The sequence below is a fragment of the Prunus avium genome, chromosome 7, assembly GCF_965620075.1.
Source record: "Prunus avium chromosome 7, drPruAviu1.hap1.1, whole genome shotgun sequence".
Lineage (NCBI taxonomy): Eukaryota > Viridiplantae > Streptophyta > Magnoliopsida > Rosales > Rosaceae > Prunus > Prunus avium.
In genome coordinates, this window is record NC_142290.1 from 38,415,906 (window position 1) to 38,437,975 (window position 22,070).

Genomic DNA, 22,070 nt, shown 5'->3' on the forward strand with positions numbered 1-22,070 from the left:
ATTGAAGCAAAACCCAGGGAATTGTATTCGAACATATTTAAACAGTACAGGCTATACTTGTTAAATATTAAAATATATTTAAAAGTATTGCCGTGCGGCTATACTTGTTAAATATTAAAATACATTTAAAGACTATAGCCGGGCGGCTATACTCTTTAAATATTAAAATATATTCAAACGGTATAGCCGGGTCGCTATACTATGTAAATATTAAAATATACTTAAAAGGTATAGCCGCTCGGCTATACGCTTTAAATACTACACCATATTTAAGAGGTATAGCGGGCGGCTATACTATTTAAAAATTTACATATACTCAAAAAACATAGCCGCGCGGCTATACTCTTTAAATATTATACTCCTTAAATATTAAAATACATCTTCAAACATTCGTGCTTCAATTCACCCTTCTACACACAAGGCTTGAGTCGCATTTCCAAACAAACGTCAAGACACCCAAGAGAATATTTCTGAAAGAAAGAAAAGGAAGATACAATCAAAACTTTGATTACTAATCCAAGCAGCAAGCAGCAAGAGGAAACTTCTAAGTCAGCCTCAGCACCATTTCTTGAAGAAGAGCTCGCTTCTGCACAGCACTTAATACATGGTTGGTCTCAGCATTCTCAACAACATCAGTGATAATGGCAGCTGCATGACCAAGTGGCTCCTCATCAGCCCTCTTCAACATGAAGGCCTGCACACCACAACCAGATGAGACAATATGACAAACTAGAGAAAGGTTTATCTATAAACTGATTGTCATTGGAAGAGAATCTATAGGAACTAGCGCAAGTAAAGCCTAAATTTCATGAAACAAATCAACATCCTTTTGTCCAGAGAGAGAGAGAGAGAGACCTGGCCATGATGGGATATAGCCAATGTACATGGTTGCTGAAACCAGGCCACAGACCAAAAAAAAAAAATTATTTCCTTTTTTTTCTTACAGAAGAAATCCAAATAACAGTAACAGTATTTTATTTATACAGACTGAAAAATCAGAAGACAGTAAAGATGTAAAGCCAAACCCAATGACAATATTTTTCATAATAAACAACAAACCAATTGATAACTGACCCAATACAACCGAGTAAGACTAGGGGTACAAAACTAATGTGAGCTGATTTGAGAACTTTGTTGAAGCCATAACTCAAGTCAATAACTATAGACATACTAAGAACCTAAGAACCAGAAAAATCCAACCAAAATACGGCACTCCAACTAACTACTCTGAGTTATCCCATTTATAAACCAGATGATCACAAGGTAATATGATTACTTACTGAGATAGTTGTTCATAAACTTTGCCTATTGGAGCTGCTTTCTGCTGTTGATTTATAATTGCTACCTTCCAACGATCAAGAATGGTTACTGCAACATGCTCTATGTGGTGCAAAACTGTGCAAAGGCCTCCTTGTCTCTCCACTGAGCCCAAACCACCTCCCCATGACAAAACTCTAGCCAGATCATTCCCTGTTCCGTCAGGTAGAATGGCAACTGGAGGAGGAGACACAAAGTTTTGCTTTTCTATGGAATTCAGAACCCAACCAACAGTACCATCTCCCCAACAAACAAGAACTCTGAAGTGCGGCACCTTTCTGAATAAATAAAGACGAACCTCCGGTCCTTGTGTTGAGCTCAGCTCAAAAACCTATATGAAACACAAAAACATGCAACAATTAAGCAACAATATATGATATATCACAAATATTAATAGAGAATAGGTTCACCAAGTACTCCATAGAAATCAACTGAGGAGAGAGCCCAGCATGTGACGTTGATAATCATCAGCAATTAGAATGTACTGTTAGGACTTCCTGTTTCACTAAGGGCTAAACTAGCAAATCTTAATTTTTCAACCCCACAGAGATTTAAACCTTAAGCCTTAGTAATAACCTCACTTGGCTCATTTGAAAAGAAAAGAAGGGGAAATCTTTTTTACACCACAGAAATTTAAACCTTAAACGTTATTTAAAGAACTCACTTGGCTAAACAAAGAAGGCAAATATATTTTTCCAACTAATCAAGATGGTAGAGAAATCAAACCTGAACAGGATTAAGAAGAATATTCAATCGTTGCCTCAGTGAATTCGCACGCTAAGCCCCACTCCTCTTGGTGACAAATCAATCAACTCGTATTTTTGTTTCATCCCTAAAACCTGAGACTCATCCTTCTTATTGCTTGACGAGCTCCTTTTGAAACTAGGCTTAGAATCCAATTTCCTATCTACATCACCATCTTGGTGCCGCAAATCCACATTTACAGTACCATTACGGTTTTCCTTAATTCATGAGAACCATTAACAGTTTGATGAGTATCAGCTGTGCTTTCTGTGGACATATCCCCAGTAGTGCTACTGCTATTTCCCGTGTCAACAGAGGTTTCATTTCCATGCTTGGACTTGTTGCTCTGACTCCTAATAGTTACACGTACTGAATATGCTATCTCATTGGCCCCCTGAATAAAGGAGCTCAAAAATCCACCAGCGGAGGAAGTCTGGCTCAATTCCTTTACATGAAGAGGGGATACAAATCAACCTTCTGAATGGACCTAAATCACAAATATCACATGTGTCATTGGACATGCTACTGTGGCAATCCACACGTACCAGCCTTTGACACCACAAGCAGCACCATATTGGGGATCCACCAAGAAAAGACCCACTACATGGCTCTTCATAATAGCTGCAGAAAGAAGCTTCATCAGTTTGATCTCTCTGTTGCCTCATTCCAACGGACACCCCATTGGTGCATCACATGCTCATACCCCATCATGGATACACACTTGCAATCCTTGTGCGCACACTAGAAGAGCAGCTTAGGTGAGCCGCTGCACCACAAATACTGCAATGGTGACTAAAACTGTCTGAAGCTGTCATAGGGCAAGAGTTTGAGAAGGGCTCATGGAATTTAAGCATACACAGCAATTCAAGTTCTTTCCACGAGATACCGATTCTAAAACCCAAGTATGAGGAGCTATAGGAACTTTGTGACGTGCCCTTGGATTTTTCTTTGACCTGGCTATTGCTTTCATCCAACTTAGATTGATATTTCTCCTCCATTGGCTATAGTCAAAATTCGAACTAGAGCAGCGACAAGGAAAGAGACAATAAAAAGGCCATCAGTTGGATTCTTGTTGTTCCAATTGGAGAAAAAAATATCAATGTCACCATCATCATCCATCCTCAATGACTACTTGTTTAATCTACATTCACATAAGCATCAAACTGCCCAATCCCAGTTTAATTAGGCTCAAACTCATATATCCTCCAATATGGTTTCATCATTCAATAACATCATCCTAGTTAATCGAAGTCGAACAATGCTTTTGATAGGTGCTACTTACTGTAACCGCTTCAATCTATAAAAAACTGAAAACGTTTCGCAAGTAAAACAAATATCATTCCAAATACAAAGCACTTAGTTTCATATCAAAATTCAGAGATAAAAGCCAGATACAAAATACATGTAAACATGAAGGAAATACAAAGTCCACCACAGTTGTATCATAATTTAGTGATATTTTGATTTAAATGACAGTCCTGTGGAAAAACAAAACACCTCCAGGCTCCATCTTTAGAGACCAAAGCAACACACAAACCCGCTTCATACTTCACTTTCTATTCCAATTTCTCGGAAACCAAAAGGAATAGTCTAAAAGCAAAGCATAACATACGTACGTACATTCCAATATGTAACTACGAATACATATGTGAATGTGTGTCTCGATTTTGAAATAATAATCAATAAATACATTGAACTGTGAAGATTTCAGAAAATGAGAAGTGAAAGTTTTTGAAAAAAAACAAGGGAACTTACAGTGACGTTCCGTGGAGATGGAGATGGATCGCACCGATTAAAGAAAACCTTAGCCTTGGCTTGATCCACGCAGAGAGGGAAAGTTCAGTGTGTAGGAATAGAAGCAAAACCCAAATCCAGGGAAAGCACGGCTTTTCCACTTCTTATTTTCGGTTTCTCGAGCGCTAATTGTATTCGAGTATAATTAAAGCGTATAGCCGAACGGCTATACTCGTTAAATATTCGAATATATTTAAAATGTATAGCCGACCGGATTTTAGCCGACCGGCTATAATATTTAAATATTAAAATATATTTAAACCGTAAAGCCGATCGGCTATACACTTTGAATATTATAATGGGTTATTCGCAGCAATGGTCCCTCAACTATACCCCAAGTTACATTTTGGTCACTCAACTCAAATATTAGTTGCAGAGGTCACTCAATTAGGTGTTTTGTTGCATCATTAGTCCTACCGTCAAGTCTGTTACTTTTTCTGTTTAAAATGATGACGTGACAAGCATGTCTTAGATTATTGATGGGCAAATGTGACTTTTCAGTTAAGATTATTTGTAACAATGATCCCTCAACTATACTCAGAGTTACATTTTGGTCACTCAATTAGGTGTTGTGTTGCACCATTAGTCCCTACCGTTAGAGAGACTTGACAGTATGACTAACGGTGCAACAAAACACCTAATTGAGTGATCTTGCAACTAATATTTGAGTTGAGTGACCAAAGTGTAACTTGGGGTATAGTTGAGGGACCATTGCTACGAATAATCCTAAAATATATTTAAATAGTATAGCCGAGCGGCTATAAAATTTAAATATTCGAATATACTTAAAGCGTATAGCCGCGCGGCTGTACGAATTTAAATATTCCTATATTTAAAAGGTATAGCCGCCCGGCTATACTCGTAAAATATTTGGATATATTTAATTGGTATAGCTGGTCGGCTATACGCGTTAAATATAAATAAAAATAAAAATATATTTAAATAGTATAGCCGTGCGGCGATACTCATTAAATATTTGAATATATTTAAAACGTATAACCGCACGGCTATAATAGTTAAATATTAACATATATTTAAACAGTATAGCCGGCCAGCTATACACTTTGAATATTATGTACATGGTTGCTGAAACCAAGGCTCCCCATCAACCTGAACAGGGAATGCAGCAAAGAGCTGTATCTTAATTGACCGCCCCTGTGCCAGCCTTCGAGTCCAGACAAATTTTTTTTTTCTTTCCTTTTTTTCTTACAGCAGAAATCCAATTAACAGTAACAGTATGTGGAATATGTGAGAAAAATATGCTATTACTGAAGTTGTAAGTTTCTCGCAACTTTCGTAACTAATACATTCATCAACAATACTTTATCAAACATGTTACATATGAATGATTCCAAAGTGCAATCTCAATCACAAATTAGAAAAAAGGCGTACATTACATAATGGGCTTTCCAAGTACATAAACTAAAATCTATCAGTATTTTTAGAATTCACCGTAAACGTAAATCTTGATAAACCTAGAAAATCTTAATGGTCGGTTCCAATATATTCTTATGACTTCCTTAATAAGTAAAATATATATTAGGAAAATGATATCCTTGTTCTACTTTCAAAGATTTAAGGAATGTTGTTAAACTAAGAAACCTAGTTGAGTAAGAAATATCAAAACTGTAAAGTTACATAAACCTTAATTGTTTAGGAAATTTACATAATATCCTAAAACTTAAACCACAGACAAAATGAAAAAGGAAATAAAATCTAACACCTTGCCAAAAATCATATTCCTTGAGTTTGTTCAAGCAACCCAAAAATCTTAATGATACACCTTATTACTATATTTTTCAGGACATAATTAATGGTTGAGTGTGAACTTCGTTTATTTTCCGTAATTTCTTGCTAATTCTCTACCGCTTTATTTTCTTTAATTTTCTCCATTATACTCAGACTCCTATCTTGTCCTACATCACGTAAAATCCATGAATAATTGTAACCATCTGATCGACCTAAGTGTGAAAGTTCCATTGAAAACAAGTAAATAGACCCAAATCACATGACAACCACTAACTAACTTTTGAAAAAACCGTTACAAGCAGATTCAGTCAAAGCCAGGAGGCACCGCCTTTCCCGCTTCAAAACCGTACCCGTTCACTCAATCAATTCAATTCCGTACCATCCTCTCTCCCTCTCACTCTCACTCTCTCCTCATTATAACCTCCTCAGCTACCCTCTGAGACGAAGAAGAAGAATCTCACTCACCAATTAATTTAATTCCTTCTGTGCGTAACGTTGTTAGAACTTAGAATTAACTAGCAGCATTACAGTAGAACCCTAGCCATAGAATCATAGTATGTTTTCTTGGGGGAAATCCTCACGGTCTGTACACCGGGTTGTTTTTGACGTTCAACGCCTCAGCTCTCGCCCGTTGTTCAACAAATCACAACCTTCCTTTGTCTCATCATCACCATCTTCTTCTTCTTCTTCTTCTTCTTCTTCTTCTTCTTCTTCTTCTTCTTCTTCTTCCTCTTCTTCTTCCTCTTCACTCAGCTCATCAGTAGGTAGGTTTGGCTATGATGGCAACTACAACGGCAGATCAGGCTCCAGTGAAGATACTTTTAATTTCTTCCTGAGATCGGTTTCTTCAGGGGTTCTGATTCTTGGGACCAGTATAGGCTTTTCTTATTGGTCTTCTTCTTATCTGGATCCGAACTCCTTTGTGTCTTTTGCTGATAATTGTCCGAAAGAGGCGACGGCATGGGCAATCGGGGATGACCAAAATAAAGCTCAGTTTTCCCTCTTTGGAGGTACCTTGTTTGTTCCATTGTTTTCTTCAACTTAACTTGATCTATAGATCGTGTTTTCCCTCATGTTTCTGTTCTGTTTAATACCCTACTATTCAAGTTTCATGTCTTGCACATCCAATACATGTAGAAGATATTAGGTTAATCTGTGTATGCATAATGAAGTAATTAATGGTACATGTATGGAGAAGGTATTTACCCTAATAGATCTTGTCTCAGATTCATATAGGAGAAGAGTTTTCTTTATGTACGAAAAACGGATCAGAGATCAAAGTCCTCCTGAGAAGGTATGCAGCATGCACTCCTCACAAAATTGATTTATTGCAAAGTTATATGTTTGTGGTGTCAGATTTGAACTAGATAGATAGTTTGTTGGGCAACACTACATATTTGTGTTGTGGTTTTCAGGTATTTGAGTACTTTGCATCGGATAAAAACCCAGCAGGAGAGGCGTTTATGACTCCGGCAGACCTGATGAGAGCAGTTGTTCCTGTATTTCCTCCCTCTGAATCAACCCGTGTCAGAGAGGGCTCTTTGAGAGGGGAGAAGGTTCCTGGCCAGTTGCAATGTGCTCCTTCCAAATTCTTATATACAATATAGTTTTTCTTTTCCGTAAAGCCAAATACAAAACATTATTATATTATAAATAACATATAAATAAATAGGAAAGCTTTTAAGGTATAATGAAATTGAAGAAAACAAAATAATAGGTAAGTAAAAGGAAAATAAATAATAAGTAAGAAGGTGAGTTTGGTACGGTGAAGCACGTCAAAGACGCTGTCCTAAAGCCTTTGTAGCCTCCCTACGTGCAGGTACTGACGGTCTACAAGACTCCAAGATACGACCCCTTGTACACAAACTCAAGATCCGCTATGAGCACGTTCATAGACGGATATGGGTATCCAAGTCACAGAACCATTGCCAAAATAATAATGTAAAGTAGAGAATATATATAAAAATAGAAAAGGAGAGAATTAGTTTATGGTGGTGATTGTGGTATGTGATATTCTGATGGTGTACTGTGTGTATCTCAAATGTGAAGGAGGAGTGACCTTTTATAGGCATCCAAAACATGTAACCTTTACCAACCATAAAAGTTCACCAACCAAAAAATTAAGGCATTCACCAACCAGAAATAAAACCTGAATATAAAATATTTATAACCCCCACAATAAATAAAATAAAACAGAAAGATAATTAAATAAATAAAACGGTTAAATTTTTTAAATCTTTTAAAATTCCAACAATCCCCCACAAGATTTTTAAAATTTTACCGTGACAAAAAACAGTGAAAAATATATAATATATATGGCAATATAGTACTATGTAATAGGTGTAGGTGCCTTCCGGGCTTGAACCTTCACTTAGTGATGATAGTCTCCATTTGAGGAACCTGAGTGTACACAGTATTGAACTCGGCACCTTTGACCAAACTTCAACATATCCCACACATAGTATTAGTTGAGACTTGGATGCGGGGTAGCGCTATTTATGGCCATGCGCTCATCTTGATTCTCATGAGAGTTACTAGAGAATAGCCCAATTCTCATAGTCGCGGCCTCACGACGTCTCTCACTTAGGTGAGTTCTCCAAGAGTACATGTGACCTGCACCCTGCGGGAGTTTGCCCGCCTCGAAACTCATTCAGGGATAAATCCCTTCCTGACGTCACATAAAATAGCACTTTTGCCTTAGGGATGAGCAGAAGAATATCTCAAGGATATCTCCATAGTTTTATGAGTGCTATATGAGTCACGCAATATGGATTGTTTCTACCACATTGAACTTCCTTCATGGGATCTCCAATCACAGAAGTTGGGTTACCTCCCTAGGTGACTCCCTTATGGGCTTAAGCACATCCCCCTCGACATTTTGCATTAATAGCCTCCTCCACGAGGCATGCATATCAAGACTAGCCTTCACAAGGCATATATAATGTAGGTCATATCTTTATTCTTCGTTTTAGCGCGCTCTAAACCTGCATGTTATTGGAAATATTTCCTACACAATCTTGCACACAAATGATTAGTGGATTTCACCTCAGTATAATCGGAAATTAGATACGGATTGGTATACATTTAAGTATAACAAAAAACATCATACATTAAATCTTATGATCAAGAGTACCTCTCAAGTCCATGAAACTTTGAGTACACCTGCTACCACTTATGAACAACAATATAACAATTAATTCTTTAAATAAATTTAACTATAAACACTGAGTATTTCAGGATACTATTACTCCCTTTTGTGCACTCAAAGTGGCTGAAATCATGATCGCATATCCAGGTTGAAATTGTATCTTCTTGATTCTCAATAGGAACCTATAAGACAATAAGAAGTCTCTACCAAAATTTTATACCAAGGTAATCATTAGTTGCACACATTTTCATATCAAAATTGAAGACAAATTAGTCTCATAATAACATTTCATAATGAAACAAATTTCACACATGACACAATATGTTCGCCAAGGAAATATAAAATTATTATGTCACTAAATGAATGTAATGAATCTTTCCCACGAGAGCATAAAGATTGAAAACACACTCAAAATTTTGGGAAAGAGAAAAGGAAAGCCTACATAAATGAATCTAATATTTTCCAGCATAAAAGCAAAAATTGCTTAATGATAGTAACAAATAAAATTACAGCAATAAAGTTCCCATTTAGAAAAGTTCAACTTCCACAAATTGTCTACACTATTTTTAAAATGAAATAAATTAAGAATGCAAAACTTTTATAATAAGTATACAACATAACTTTAGTTTTAAAGAGGTAATTAAAACCACTCAAAATCTAAAAATTAAATTCAAAAAAAAAAAAATATTGATATTAATTTTGTATTTGAAATACCCACAAAAATTACAACAAATACCTACATAGTTAAGGAAAACTCAACCCCCACAAATTTAAGGGAATTTGCAAAATATATGAAGATTATACTAAATTTATATTTAATTTTAAATTCGTAAGATATGCCAAAATACTTTAGAGGATTTACGGGTTGAAAACCTTACACCAAAATTCAAAATTAAATGCCGCTTACAGTGATATAATTTATCATTTATGTCAGTTTTCTCCAGAAGGTTTCACAAAGTACACTTCCTGGCAATTAACTCAATGTGGCAGCTATCAAGACTTCACACTCAAAAGAACATTAGTTCACTTAATATATTTTATCAAGATTAACTCAAGTAACTAATATGAAGGATTGCACAATTGAAACATATAGGCGTTGGCAACTTTAAAAAGACTCCAAGGCATTAAAACAAAGATGTAATTAAATTGCATAAATGTTTAGTAATGTTAAATGCAATAAACACCCAACAATATCAACAACTGTTGCCAGACATAAATCTCTAAACGTCCTAAAATTGATAATATGCAATTGCGGCACTAAAGTTTTGAAATTAAAGCTGCAGTAAATAAAATTATCTCGTAATTGAATGTGCAATGCAAAACTTCTAAATAAGTTAATATCAATTAACCAATTTTCGAACAAAAAAAAACTAACGTCCAAAACCAATTATAGCATATTGGAATACTTTATATCCGGGAAATTAATCTCAACATAAAATAAGTAATGAAATTTTGAAACATATATGCATATGCATAAAATATAATTTCTCCACAAATATAAAAGTTTTGATTCTCAACATTTATGTATCAGTCAACTAGCTAAGGTTTTAAATAGTAGTGGATTGCCTCCCAAATTAGACCAAGGTATATTAAACTAATGCATTTATACTACCAAAAAAAAACTGTATGTTTTTCTCCTAAATTCAAAGCAATGACAGTCAGCAAATAAAGAATAATTAGGGTCAATAAAACTTGCAATAATGTCACATAACTCTCTGCCCTTTTTCACAAAAATTAATATCTATAAATGAAAATAAATAATAAATATAACAATTGAATACACAATAGGCCAAAACTAAAATTGACGCAATATTAGATTTTGAATTCAAAATGAAACTACAACTTCAAGAATTTGAAACCAAAGTAAGTAGTATACCGATTTGCGAAAATGCAACAATTGAATATTCAAATCAAAGTTATCTTCATAAAAGGAAAACTTAATTGTCTGTTGACCAATAATGCTTTATTCCTTCATAATACATTAAACCACATAAAGATAGTGTATAAAAATCCAACGTTAAAAGTAATTAAATGCTAATATCAAATCAATTTAAATTAATTTGCAGTTTTTTTTTTCCGAATTAAAACAAAGAAGGTATTAGCACAAAATTTCATTAAGTTCATAACCATGTTAAGGGCAATAATCACCCAACATTATTAGCAACTTTATTGCCAAAAAAAATGTAGGAATTGAAAACAAGTGTGACCATTAGGCCAAATCTCGAAAATTAATTTCAACAAGAAAAAGTATTTTTGTGTTTTGAAAAGGTGTAAGTGTATGCAATCAAGAAAAAGCATACTCATGAATTGACATTTCTAGATTAAGTAAAACAATAAACAGACACAATACAAACTCTGATTTGTAAAGAACAAAGGGACCATGTAGATAAGATCATGAAACAGATTTCCACTTTCCATTTCCATTTCAGGTTATTTATTTATTTATTTAAAATTTGACAAAACTAAACAAGTGCCAAATGATAAGTTTCTGTATTGTCTTATTCACAAAATTCAAACTAAGTTAATTTCTTCGAATCACATAAATTTATAGCAATGCTCACACTTGCATAAGATAAAGTATTAATTGGTAGAACTTATCTTGTGGTACATGATATTGGACCCCTGATACCGATTCCATCATAACTCCAAATTGAAAATAACGCAAATCTCTATTCCCATAAATAAGATAAACCTTGAACACAATCGTTAGTGCAATATATATGTACATTTATATAAAATACTCGAAAGACACCACACATAACGTAATTTGATCCATTTTCCAAAAACTAAAGATAATTGATATCCAAAATCAGCAATAATATGATTAATATATCAACGCTATTGAAATAAGGTCATTAATTAGACATATTAATAAAATAAGTTGCAGAACTTTACAAAATATCAATTAGTCAATCCAAATGAATGGTCAGTGTAATGTAAATTATTAATTAAAGACAATATATTAATAGGCTCTTAAATTTCATCAAGGCAAACTCTCAATTTCAAAATACAAGTGTTCTTTGAATAACTTACAACTGCAAATCACAAATTAAATATATAACTAAAATTTATACAGAGGAATAATGTCTGAATAAAAATTTAGAGGAATAATAGCATAATCATAAGAGTCACAATTTCAATAATTCAAAGTATATAGCATCATATGATATAAATCGGCCAAATGCGTTTTAATTTTTAATTTTGAAAAAGGCCGAAACCCAAACAACAAAATGAACTGTGCAAAGTTTCAAGTATACAAAACGAACTGTGCAATATATATATATATATATATATATATATATAGCATGACAAAGATGCAACAAAACAAATAATTTTTCCTCAAAATTATACAAACCAATAATTATGTTTAACCAACAAACTGATAAAAATACATTTTGATAGAACTTTGAAACTTATGGATAAACAGGTCTTTGAGCAAAAGGTTGAGAACATATTTGGTTGTTCAAACAATAAATTCAAATCATCACACGGTCACACCAATATTTTCAAACCAGCACGCCTTTTACCAAACACACTTAATAAATATTTTGTAAAATTAAACTGTGCAGAGCTTACATATATATATATATATATATATATATATATATATTATAAATATAGATATTGAATTGCAACAATTGTAAACTACAAAGAACCTATAGCAGTACGGAAAGAAAATGATTTTAACATACAAAGGCTTTAGATTGTTATAAAAAATATATACAATATAGTTTTTCTTTTCCGTAAAGCCAAATACAAAACATTATTATATTATAAATAACATATAAATAAATAGGAAAGCTTTTAAGGTATAATGAAATTGAAGAAAACAAAATAATAGGTAAGTAAAAGGAAAATAAATAATAAGTAAGAAGGTGAGTTTGGTACGGTGAAGCACGTCAAAGACGCTGTCCTAAAGCCTTTGTAGCCTCCCTACGTGCAGGTACTGACGGTCTACAAGACTCCAAGATACGACCCCTTGTACACAAACTCAAGATCCGCTATGAGCACGTTCATAGACGGATATGGGTATCCAAGTCACAGAACCATTGCCAAAATAATAATGTAAAGTAGAGAATATATATAAAAATAGAAAAGGAGAGAATTAGTTTATGGTGGTGATTGTGGTATGTGATATTCTGATGGTGTACTGTGTGTATCTCAAATGTGAAGGAGGAGTGACCTTTTATAGGCATCCAAAACATGTAACCTTTACCAACCATAAAAGTTCACCAACCAAAAAATTAAGGCATTCACCAACCAGAAATAAAACCTGAATATAAAATATTTATAACCCCCACAATAAATAAAATAAAACAGAAAGATAATTAAATAAATAAAACGGTTAAATTTTTTAAATCTTTTAAAATTCCAACAGTTTTCAGGTATTTGAGTACTTTGCATCGGATAAAAACCCAGCAGGAGAGGCGTTTATGACTCCGGCAGACCTGATGAGAGCAGTTGTTCCTGTATTTCCTCCCTCTGAATCAACCCGTGTCAGAGAGGGCTCTTTGAGAGGGGAGAAGGTTCCTGGCCAGTTGCAATGTGCTCCTTCCAAATTCTTTATGCTTTTCGACACTGACGGTGACGGCCTCATTTCTTTTCCCGAGTGAGTAGCGCGCTAATACACTCAATTACTCTAATTGAAACTTCTTGTTATGATCTAAAAACGTCATACTCGTTTCATTCTTAATGTGATCAGGTTCATCTTCTTCGTCACCCTCCTCAGCATCCCCGAGGCAAGCTTTACGGTGGCATTTAAAATGTTTGATCTTGACAACAGCGGGTGGGTTTACATTCTTTATCGTCTTCTCTGGTCAAGTTATAAGTAAAAACATCTTTTCATGTGTAGCTGATTCTGATAGAAAGCTAACTTGTTACGTGTATTATTAACAGAGACATTGATAGGGAGGAGTTTAATAAAGTCATGTCTTTGATGAGATCTCAAAGCAAACAAAACAAGGACGGCCACAGGCTCAAAGTTTCTGTAGAAGACGGAGGCCTACTTGAGCACTTCTTTGGCAAAGATGGCAAAAAAAGTCTCAAACATGAAACATTTGTTAAGTTTTTCAGGGATTTACACGGTGAAGTACGTGGTCTTTTGTTTTTTTCAGGGCCTTGTCATTTTATCGTACTTTATTTTTTTCCTCTTGCTGTCAGCTGATCTTTTCCCGTTTGTTTTTCTGCTATCTATTTCTGAATTTGAAAGATGTTGCGTTTGGAGTTTTCTCATTACGACTACAAAGAACAAGGAACCATATCAGCTAAAGATTTCGCATTGTCCTTGGTTGCATCTGCTGATATCAGTGATACAAACAAGTTGCTTGATCGGGTTGACGAATTGGACAACGATCCACGTCTCAAAGACATAAAAATCACATATAAGGAATTTGTAGATTTTGCAGAGCTTCGAAAGAATTTGCAGTCCTTCTCTCTTGCCATTTTCAGTTACGGAGAAGTGAATGGGGTGTTGACAAAAAAAGATCTCCAGAGGGCCGCTTCCCAAGTACATAACATACACATCTCTTATTTCTAGGTAGCTTCTTTGATCATTAGTAGATTATTATTATGATGACGATTAACTTCTGCTTATACAGGTATGCGGCATCTCTGTTCCTAACAATGTGATTGACATAATATTCCATGTGTTTGATGCAAATGGCGATGGTGATTTGAGTGCAAATGAGTTCATAAGAGTTTTACAACGACGGGGAGGTGAAGTCTCACAGACAGGCTTCAGGGGACTTCTATCTTGCTGGTTAAACTGTGCCACTAAAGCCTTTGGTCAGCAAAGCTGCAACTTTAGTTTCTAAGATTATACGTGAATTACCCTTCAACTTACATAAGCAATGTAAATGCCTCTAATCTTGCGTTGGAGTTGAAAGGATGCTGTTAGAGTCTGGCTGGTTTGTGATTGAGGGGATAACATTTCACAGCAGACTTTGTATCCCCATATTGACCATTACAACTTCAAAGTTCAAACTAATACAAGTGCACATCATCTTTGTTAATTTGTGTACACAAATTTTCTGTTAATAATATATATATATATAGTAACCTCATAGTATAGTTTTTAATAAATGTTTTCCTAGTTGAGTTTTGTGGGTTCTGGCTGCGTGAATTTTCCAAGACAGAGCAGTGGTTGAGAGCTTGATTATGCAGATGCTTAACATACTTTAGATGCAAATTAGGATCAAGGCACCCAATCTGCCAAAGAAAGCACTCCTTCAGTGACATTGCTTAGGGATGAACTTTTTAATAAGCATTAACAAGTTTGAGGAGGTCGCCATAAGAGAGGCAATCCTTAGTCCTAAATGAATACATGTATTCAAACTTTGTTCTTATTTAGTAGACAGTAGAGTAGATTTCAACACAAAATATGCTAATATGTATCCCAAAATTGTGCTGATTTTGCCCAACTAACAGGCAAATCATCACAGATAATTAGCATTATCAGAAACAGGATAACAATATCACCCGCATACCATTGAAAGACATTTGATTGAATAAGCACATCCAGTGATGAAATATGACACTACTACTACTACTACTTGTTGAAGCCGTAACATTCATGGTCTTCGTTGTCTATTTACACACAAAACTTAGAAATGCATATCATATGCATGTCAATTTCATCCAGTGATGAAATGAGACATTACATACAAAAGCACATACATAATGCGGTGGAAGCAGACCATACCAATCAAGAGTTAAGGCTCCAAGTCATCCAAAAATTCTCTCCCAGCATCTAATAAGCAGCACTGCTAATCTATCATAGCAAGTAAGAGCGACTACAAGCGCAATCAAAGAATTCATCTTCTCAGGCTTACCCGACTCAGGTGGGTGGCCAGTACATCCCTCATCCTCTCACCACTCTCATCCACCTGTCCATGGAAAACAGGAAGCTCCTCCTCCCTTAAGCTCTTCACATTGTCATCTGGCATGGGCTCGCTACACTTGATGAGAAAATTATGCAGCAGACACCCTGTAACAATAACGAATGGCATAAACTCGACACACTCTTCCTTCCACTGCCTAGACAGAAGCTGCCACCGAGCCCGAACCCTCCCAAATGCGGTGTCAACCAACCCCATTGCGCGACTATGTACCGAATTAAACGCCTTCTCCAATGAACCAAAGCTATCCGCCTCATCCGATCTTATATAAGGTGTTAAAAGCCATGGTAAAAGAGGGAAGCAAGAGTCCCCCAATATGTATTGAGGAATGGCCTTGCCATTACCAAGCTCATAAACAGGACCATTCAGCAAGTCCCTAGATTCCTCTACACCCAAATAAAGTTTAGTCTGACGGAAAATGGATTCGAGTTTCATGGCGCTGGGCCATCCGGCCGAGACATCAAGGAACCTCCCCTCAGAGTCCACTAATGCCTGAACCAACAAAGACCCGTTTGGCCCCAAAACTTCACCACCAACCCCAAACCTCCCAAACCCCAAAACCCCACAACAATTCGGCAGCGAAATCCACCCGAAACCCCCCACAATCCGGGCTATATCAGACCGGAACTCGAACAAGTTACCTAATTTATCGCTCACCGCCTTACAGACGGCGAAAAAGGCTCGGCAGGCCTCCACCGAGTCGAGCCCGAAGCGCCTTCCCACCGCCTTGTAGCTCGCGCCGTGGGCTAAACGGTAAATTGCAGCAGCGAGAACGAAATTGGGTGGAATTGAAGGGATTGTGGAGTTGAGAAATGGGGAGAGGAGAGAGAGGAGGATGGAGAAGGAGTGTTCAGACATGCGGAAGGTGTGGGACCACAGTGAGTCGAAGTTTCTGCTGGCGGAGGTGGCGGAGAGGAAGCGGCTGAACCAGCATTCTAGTGGTGGTGGTGGCGGCCGTAGTGGTGGTTGCGGTGGAGGGTTCGGGAAGCAGAGGAGGGTGGAGAGGGAGGTGGAGGTGGAGGAGAGAAGGGTTTCTAGGGTTAGGGTTTGGGAGGGCAGAAGGAGAAGGTCGTTTTGGGAGAGGAAGGAGTGGGCCAGTGAGGTGGCGGTGGCTACGAGACTTACGAGGTGGTGTTGACTGAGGGGCTTCTTGTTGTGTCGTTTCTTGTTTTTGGCCTTTCCTTTGGCGGTGCTCTTAGCTGCTCTGCTGCCACCGCCGCCGGCAGCCATTGCTGGTGGACTTTGAAGTTTGATTACTACCGAGTGAGAGATGTTGACACGCAGAGTTTGGGAAGCATATAACTCTGTAAGTGCAGATCACTATGATGTTTTTCTTTTCTTCTTTCCTCTTGGCCCTTCCTAAAGCAAGCATTTTGCCAACGGCCACTTGTTAGTGCTTATTGCTATTCTCTACCCCTGAGTATTATAATTTAGAAAAACTCCCATTTAAAAGTTAAAACTGTGAATGAAAACTGAAAGCATATAATACACCAATATACCCTCTCCATCTGTCCATTTAAATACAAGAATTAAAGACCAACTTTTTCTTTCCTTTTTTCCTTCTAATAAGGACCAATTTTTTCTTTCTTCCTTTTCTTAATATTTCATTTTCCCCCTTCTTATATCTTATATTTGTAGCTTTATACAAAGTAAAGTCCCATCTTTATATAGAGTCCTACTTACTGTGTCCAGTCCAACACAAAACCAAGGTGGAAAGTTTAAGCCTTGATGAACAAGAAATTCTCTATATTATATACCCCGTTTCCGTTTTCTTGAAAGCCCCACATTGTCCTAAGCCCTCTCTGTGTTGCTCATGGCGAAGCTAAAGATTGCAGGGACATGGGCGGGTGTGCTGGAGGTTGAATTGGAGGATTGGACCGTACCCATGTTGAGAGAAGAGGTTGCAAAGCGATCAAACTGCGAGAGCAACTCAATCAATTTGATATGCGCAGGAAGAGTCTTGAAAGACGGCGATGGAAACGAGAAGTTGGCCCAATTGGGTATCAAGAACAACGCCAAGATTCTTGCTAGTCGGGTATGTGCTGAAGAGGGCAAGTCTTTGAAGGAGGAGTTGCTGGCTGAAGACGAACGCTCTCGCAGACTGGCTCGAGTCAAGTGAGTCTTTTCACTTTATTTCTTTTTGGCTTTTGCAGTTCGTTTTAATTTCTCGATCATAGGTTTGTTCAATTTTTATAAAAACACAGACCTTTGACGAAGAATGTGCTTATTTTAGTTAATTTGATAATAGAATCCGTTCATTGTGAATCGGTTTTTATATATCTGGGGTTTTCTGTTTGGCTATTGGTTCTTCCGAACTATCTATTTCGTGTATTTTGTTTCGGATTGATGAAGCAAATTCTGTTTGAATTTAATTCGTCTTGTTATTTTTTATGGAAAACGAAAATCAAGGTTTGGAGAGGGACAATATGATTTTGGAGCTGAATTGCTAAAGCACTTTTATGCGAAAACTGAACTGAAATATCAGTGAACTTCTGAAGATTGTTTCCGTCTTGGTGTTTTCATCTTGTCTTTCTTTGGTTATTGAGGACTCTGTCAAAAAGAAAATTTGAATCTCAGTTTTGTGACTTCATGGTGTTTGGTAGTCAAAAAGGTGTAAATTTTATCCAAAATAAGCCTTCTTCTTCTTCTTCTTCTTGTTCTTCTGCTTCTTCCTATCCAAGCTAATGAGTCCTTCGCAAATACCAGGAACTGTAACCTTTTGTTAGTAAAAAAGGTCAGTTTTGTAACCCAATTAAAGATTGGATGTACCAATATTATAGAGTTTGTAAACAGTGCTCTAGGGACATATAGGCTGCTTTATTCTTGAGAATGCAGGTTTGGACCTAGTAAAATAGTGAATAGTTTTGAGCTAGAGGTAGTGAAATACCTTCCAATAAGGAAGTTATTGACTTAGTGATCCTCTATCATCTGGCACTGATAATGGTCCCCGATTGTTATATCAGCGGGGCATAGCACATTTTGGCCTATTTTATTGATTTGTTTATGTCTATGTTCCACTTTTAACTTGGTAATGTACCTATTACCTTAATAGGGCAGCTGCCACTGCATTGGCCAAGAGACATGCAGATGGTTCATTGCCGATTGAAGACTTCAATATAGTACTTGAAGATCAAAGTGGAAAGAAAGTACAGTTGGGATCTGAGACTGATCAGCGGTATGATAGAAAATTAGGTTTCAAGAATTGATCCAAGCACTTACTTCCTTTTGTGAGAAGTTTAATGGCATACAGTCACATTTTAATTTTAAAGATTTGAACTGTCATTTGTCAGGGCAATCATGATGGGCCTGATGCTTCATACAAATGGAAAACAACTAATTAAAAGACAAAATTATAAAGATGCATTAGAAGTGCTTGCCATGGGAGAGGTCAGTTCCTAGTGCCTGTTGCAATTGATAATTTGATATATGATCTGTAACCCTGGGATAAAAGATATCTTTTGATTTGATGGCCTAATATCTCATGTTATATGCCTTATGCCATGCCAATTCTAGTTATATCAGTTTTGGACATGTTTCTGTAGTAAACAAATTATTATATATTGAAGTATGCAGCCAGAAAAGATTCTGTGACTAAGAGTGTTGCTTAATCCACGTGTGGTTATTTCATTATTGTAGGAGGCTTTCTCTCTTTCTGACCCGAAGGTTATAGAGGTGAGTGAGCCGTATTGAAGATTTATCATTATCACTTTGAGCCATATTGTTGTCAAGTTCCATGTGGCCTCCATGTAACTTTGACATCAAAATATATCAAGATTCATTTCTCTTTCTTAGATATACTTCAATATCGGTGTATAATATCTTTTTCTGTTTGACCGCATACTTGCTTTCAGCTTGTTGACAATCCTCCAATACTGCAAATCGATATGGTTTGGTGCTATTTCATGCTCCGAGACATCAGCTGGCTCTCAGTGGCAGGAGTTCGCCTTGAGAAAGCCAGAGAAGGAATTGAACGAGCTCATGGAAAGGACTCTTCTCGTGTCAGACTCCTTCAGGCAGGCCGCTTCCCAGAGCTTGCACTGTGAGCACTTTTACTGCTAGGCATATTTGATCTGAATGTTCCTCGGAACGACTCAGGATAATTTTGGTCTAATCACTTATTCGTTTTCTCATCATAGATATTTGAGACTGGAGCTGCTGGAAGGGGTGGTGGCGTATCACAGTGGTCAGTTTGAGAAATCAAGGAAGGTGCTAGCTTCTGCACAAGGCAAATTCACCCAGGTTAGTTGAATTACAAGGAAGGTGCCAAACATATTATGCACACAAGGATTAGCTTTGCCTGGCTAGGTTGTTTTGGAACTCTGTATGCATAAGTTGCACTGAAACTTTGCAGTCAATTATTTCTGAACTGCCACACCATGTTTGAAATTACATCTGCAAAGTGCTGATATTCCTGATCTCTCACTTTTCTGGGTGATGCCAGTAGTTTTCAACAAGATCCAAGTAACCTACCATCTCTACATCTATGTTGCAACATGCACCTGAGTACATTTTTGGTTGTTGATACCAGCTACAGGTGCCAGATGAAGCCCTATCACTTGTTATGAGCATGGGGTTTAGAGAACGAGATGCAAAAAGGGCATTGCGGATTAGCAATCAAGATGTTTCTAGTGCTGTTGATTTTCTTGTTGAGCAGAAGGCCAAGAGAGCCCAAAAACGGGAAGAAGATATTCGGCGACGAGATGAAATTATGTGGGTGCCTTTCTAAGATCGACTTTTCTTTGAGTTTCTGTTTGTACTGTTACTTAAACCAACAAATTGGCAGGGAGCAAAAGAAGTATGGGACAACGCCTTTGAAGAAAGCTGTGGATCTCCAGAAATTGAATCAATTGGTCTCCATTGGGTACGCAAGCCAAGACAAGTTGTTCATCATTCTTTAATTGAAAGGGCATGCTTGTTTCAAAATGATGGTTCACTGGCAGTCTGCTCAAGATAATTTATGTCCATAAACATGAGCCCCTGTCATTGTTCATTCTATGAGTTGCTTGACTTTGCAGGTTTGAGAAGGAGCTTGCTGCTGAAGCGCTTAGAAGAAATGAGAATGACGCTGAGAAGGCATTGGATGATTTGACAAATCCAGAAACTAATTCCTCCATACAGGTCACCTGCGTATTTCTATATAATTATTATTTTAATTTAATTAGACATTTTCAACATTACTAACTTTGTCTGACCTGTAGGTATATATTGAGTCGAGGAAAAGGAAACGACAGAGCCAAGCAGTTAATACTTCAGTTGAAGCGCTTGTAGGCATGGGCTTCGAAAGATCAAGAGGTACTTGTCAAAGGCCTGTTAGCAGAACCATGTTTTTAGCATGTTTTATGGAGGTTTCTTATGTTTATGTTTTCTATTTAGATTACTTAGATACCCCGCTATCTCTCTGAGATACTGACTTTACCTGTTATTATTTAGAGCTAATATTGGCCAAATCACCCTCACAATTTCATTTTTATCGAACTTTGTCGTAGACTGTTATCATTGTCAGAAAGCAATGTCCAATTTCTTAATATTCCACGAGGTTGAGAAGTAGCTAGGCTCTGATGTTAAACTTGGTATGCAGTGGTTGAAGCTTTTCAGGCTGCTGGGGGGACGATGGAGCAAGTATTGCAGCAGTTGCTCTCAGAAAATGCAGGAAACCCCACAAATGCTGCTAGCAACAATATCCCGACTGATGCTGCTAATGACATTGCAAATTCTCTTGTTTCAATGCTGAATAATAACGTTGATCAAAATGGTGAAGTTGGGGGTCCTTCAACTGCTGGTGAAGTAGGAGAGCGTGATGCTGAGATGGAAGATGAACTTGCTGGTGAACTAGCGCAAGGAGACGCTTTATCGGACTATGACCTTGAAGTTACCAAAGAAGGTGAAGCCATAAACGAGTATTTGGCTCTGCTGGACTCGGCAGGCAAATAGTGAGAGACCATCATCTTCCCAATGAGAAGAGCACAACTCTGATAATAAGCAAGGGAGATTCTATGTAAATTATATATAATGAATGGTATATATGAAAACAGTATAGGCGTTAGACTTAGTTGTGGTGATGGCTCTACAGTTACCATTGGCATTCCAGATGATTAATGCTGCTATATATCTGTCGTTTATCCCAACGACATCTAACACCGTTTTTTTTCGCTTTTTCCCATTAATATCAATGACATGTCGTTTGTGTAGCCCGATCGTCCTCGATGCAAATCGCTAGTTTTAATCTAACCATTTAATAGAGTAAACTACGCATAATATTAAGAATGTGATTTCAGTTTTTAAATGTAAGATTGTACAAAATTGAAAGTTATCTTGAAATTGTAACCAAAAAAAATATTTTGAAATCGATTAAGTACCAAATTAGTATAACTAATAAAGCATTTTGTTGTGTTATGTCAATTCTATCTTGTTTTTTGACAACT

General features: G+C 36.7%; 4 protein-coding genes and 1 pseudogene across 5 annotated transcripts; 3 read left to right on the forward strand and 2 right to left on the reverse strand.

Annotated features, from left to right (window-relative positions):
* Positions 1-234: 234 nt before the first annotated feature.
* LOC110752636 (diacylglycerol kinase 1-like) lies at positions 235-3,969 on the reverse strand (annotated as a pseudogene). The gene is made up of 4 exons (XR_015837107.1): positions 3,817-3,969; positions 2,044-3,368; positions 1,281-1,648; positions 235-694 (listed from the first exon to the last, which is right to left on the reverse strand). The product of XR_015837107.1 is annotated as a diacylglycerol kinase 1-like (transcript).
* Positions 3,970-5,936: 1,967 nt separating this feature from the next.
* Positions 5,937-7,211, forward strand: LOC148293424 (calcium uptake protein, mitochondrial-like). The gene is made up of 3 exons (XM_088244710.1): positions 5,937-6,614; positions 6,831-6,898; positions 7,020-7,211. Exons 1-3 carry the CDS (start codon positions 6,161-6,163, stop codon positions 7,209-7,211), a joined length of 714 nt encoding a protein of 237 aa, XP_088100836.1. The 5' UTR covers positions 5,937-6,160.
* A 5,930-nt stretch (positions 7,212-13,141) lies between these two features.
* On the forward strand, positions 13,142-14,958 carry LOC110752678 (calcium uptake protein, mitochondrial-like). The gene is made up of 5 exons (XM_088244082.1): positions 13,142-13,361; positions 13,455-13,538; positions 13,649-13,841; positions 13,962-14,258; positions 14,350-14,958. The coding sequence occupies exons 1-5, from the start codon at positions 13,186-13,188 to the stop codon at positions 14,563-14,565; spliced, it is 966 nt and encodes a 321-aa protein (XP_088100208.1). The 5' UTR covers positions 13,142-13,185; the 3' UTR covers positions 14,566-14,958.
* Positions 14,959-15,135: 177 nt separating this feature from the next.
* On the reverse strand, positions 15,136-17,048 carry LOC110752562 (LOW protein: nuclease-like protein). The gene has a single exon (XM_021953243.2). The coding sequence runs from the start codon at positions 16,876-16,878 to the stop codon at positions 15,565-15,567; it is 1,314 nt and encodes a 437-aa protein (XP_021808935.1). The 5' UTR covers positions 16,879-17,048; the 3' UTR covers positions 15,136-15,564.
* A 272-nt stretch (positions 17,049-17,320) lies between these two features.
* On the forward strand, positions 17,321-21,836 carry NUB1 (ubiquitin-associated (UBA)/TS-N domain-containing protein). The gene is made up of 11 exons (XM_021953383.2): positions 17,321-17,763; positions 18,701-18,823; positions 18,939-19,035; positions 19,285-19,320; positions 19,500-19,687; positions 19,785-19,887; positions 20,177-20,358; positions 20,432-20,509; positions 20,664-20,766; positions 20,847-20,940; positions 21,227-21,836. Exons 1-11 carry the CDS (start codon positions 17,462-17,464, stop codon positions 21,577-21,579), a joined length of 1,659 nt encoding a protein of 552 aa, XP_021809075.1. The 5' UTR covers positions 17,321-17,461; the 3' UTR covers positions 21,580-21,836.
* Positions 21,837-22,070: the final 234 nt, after the last annotated feature.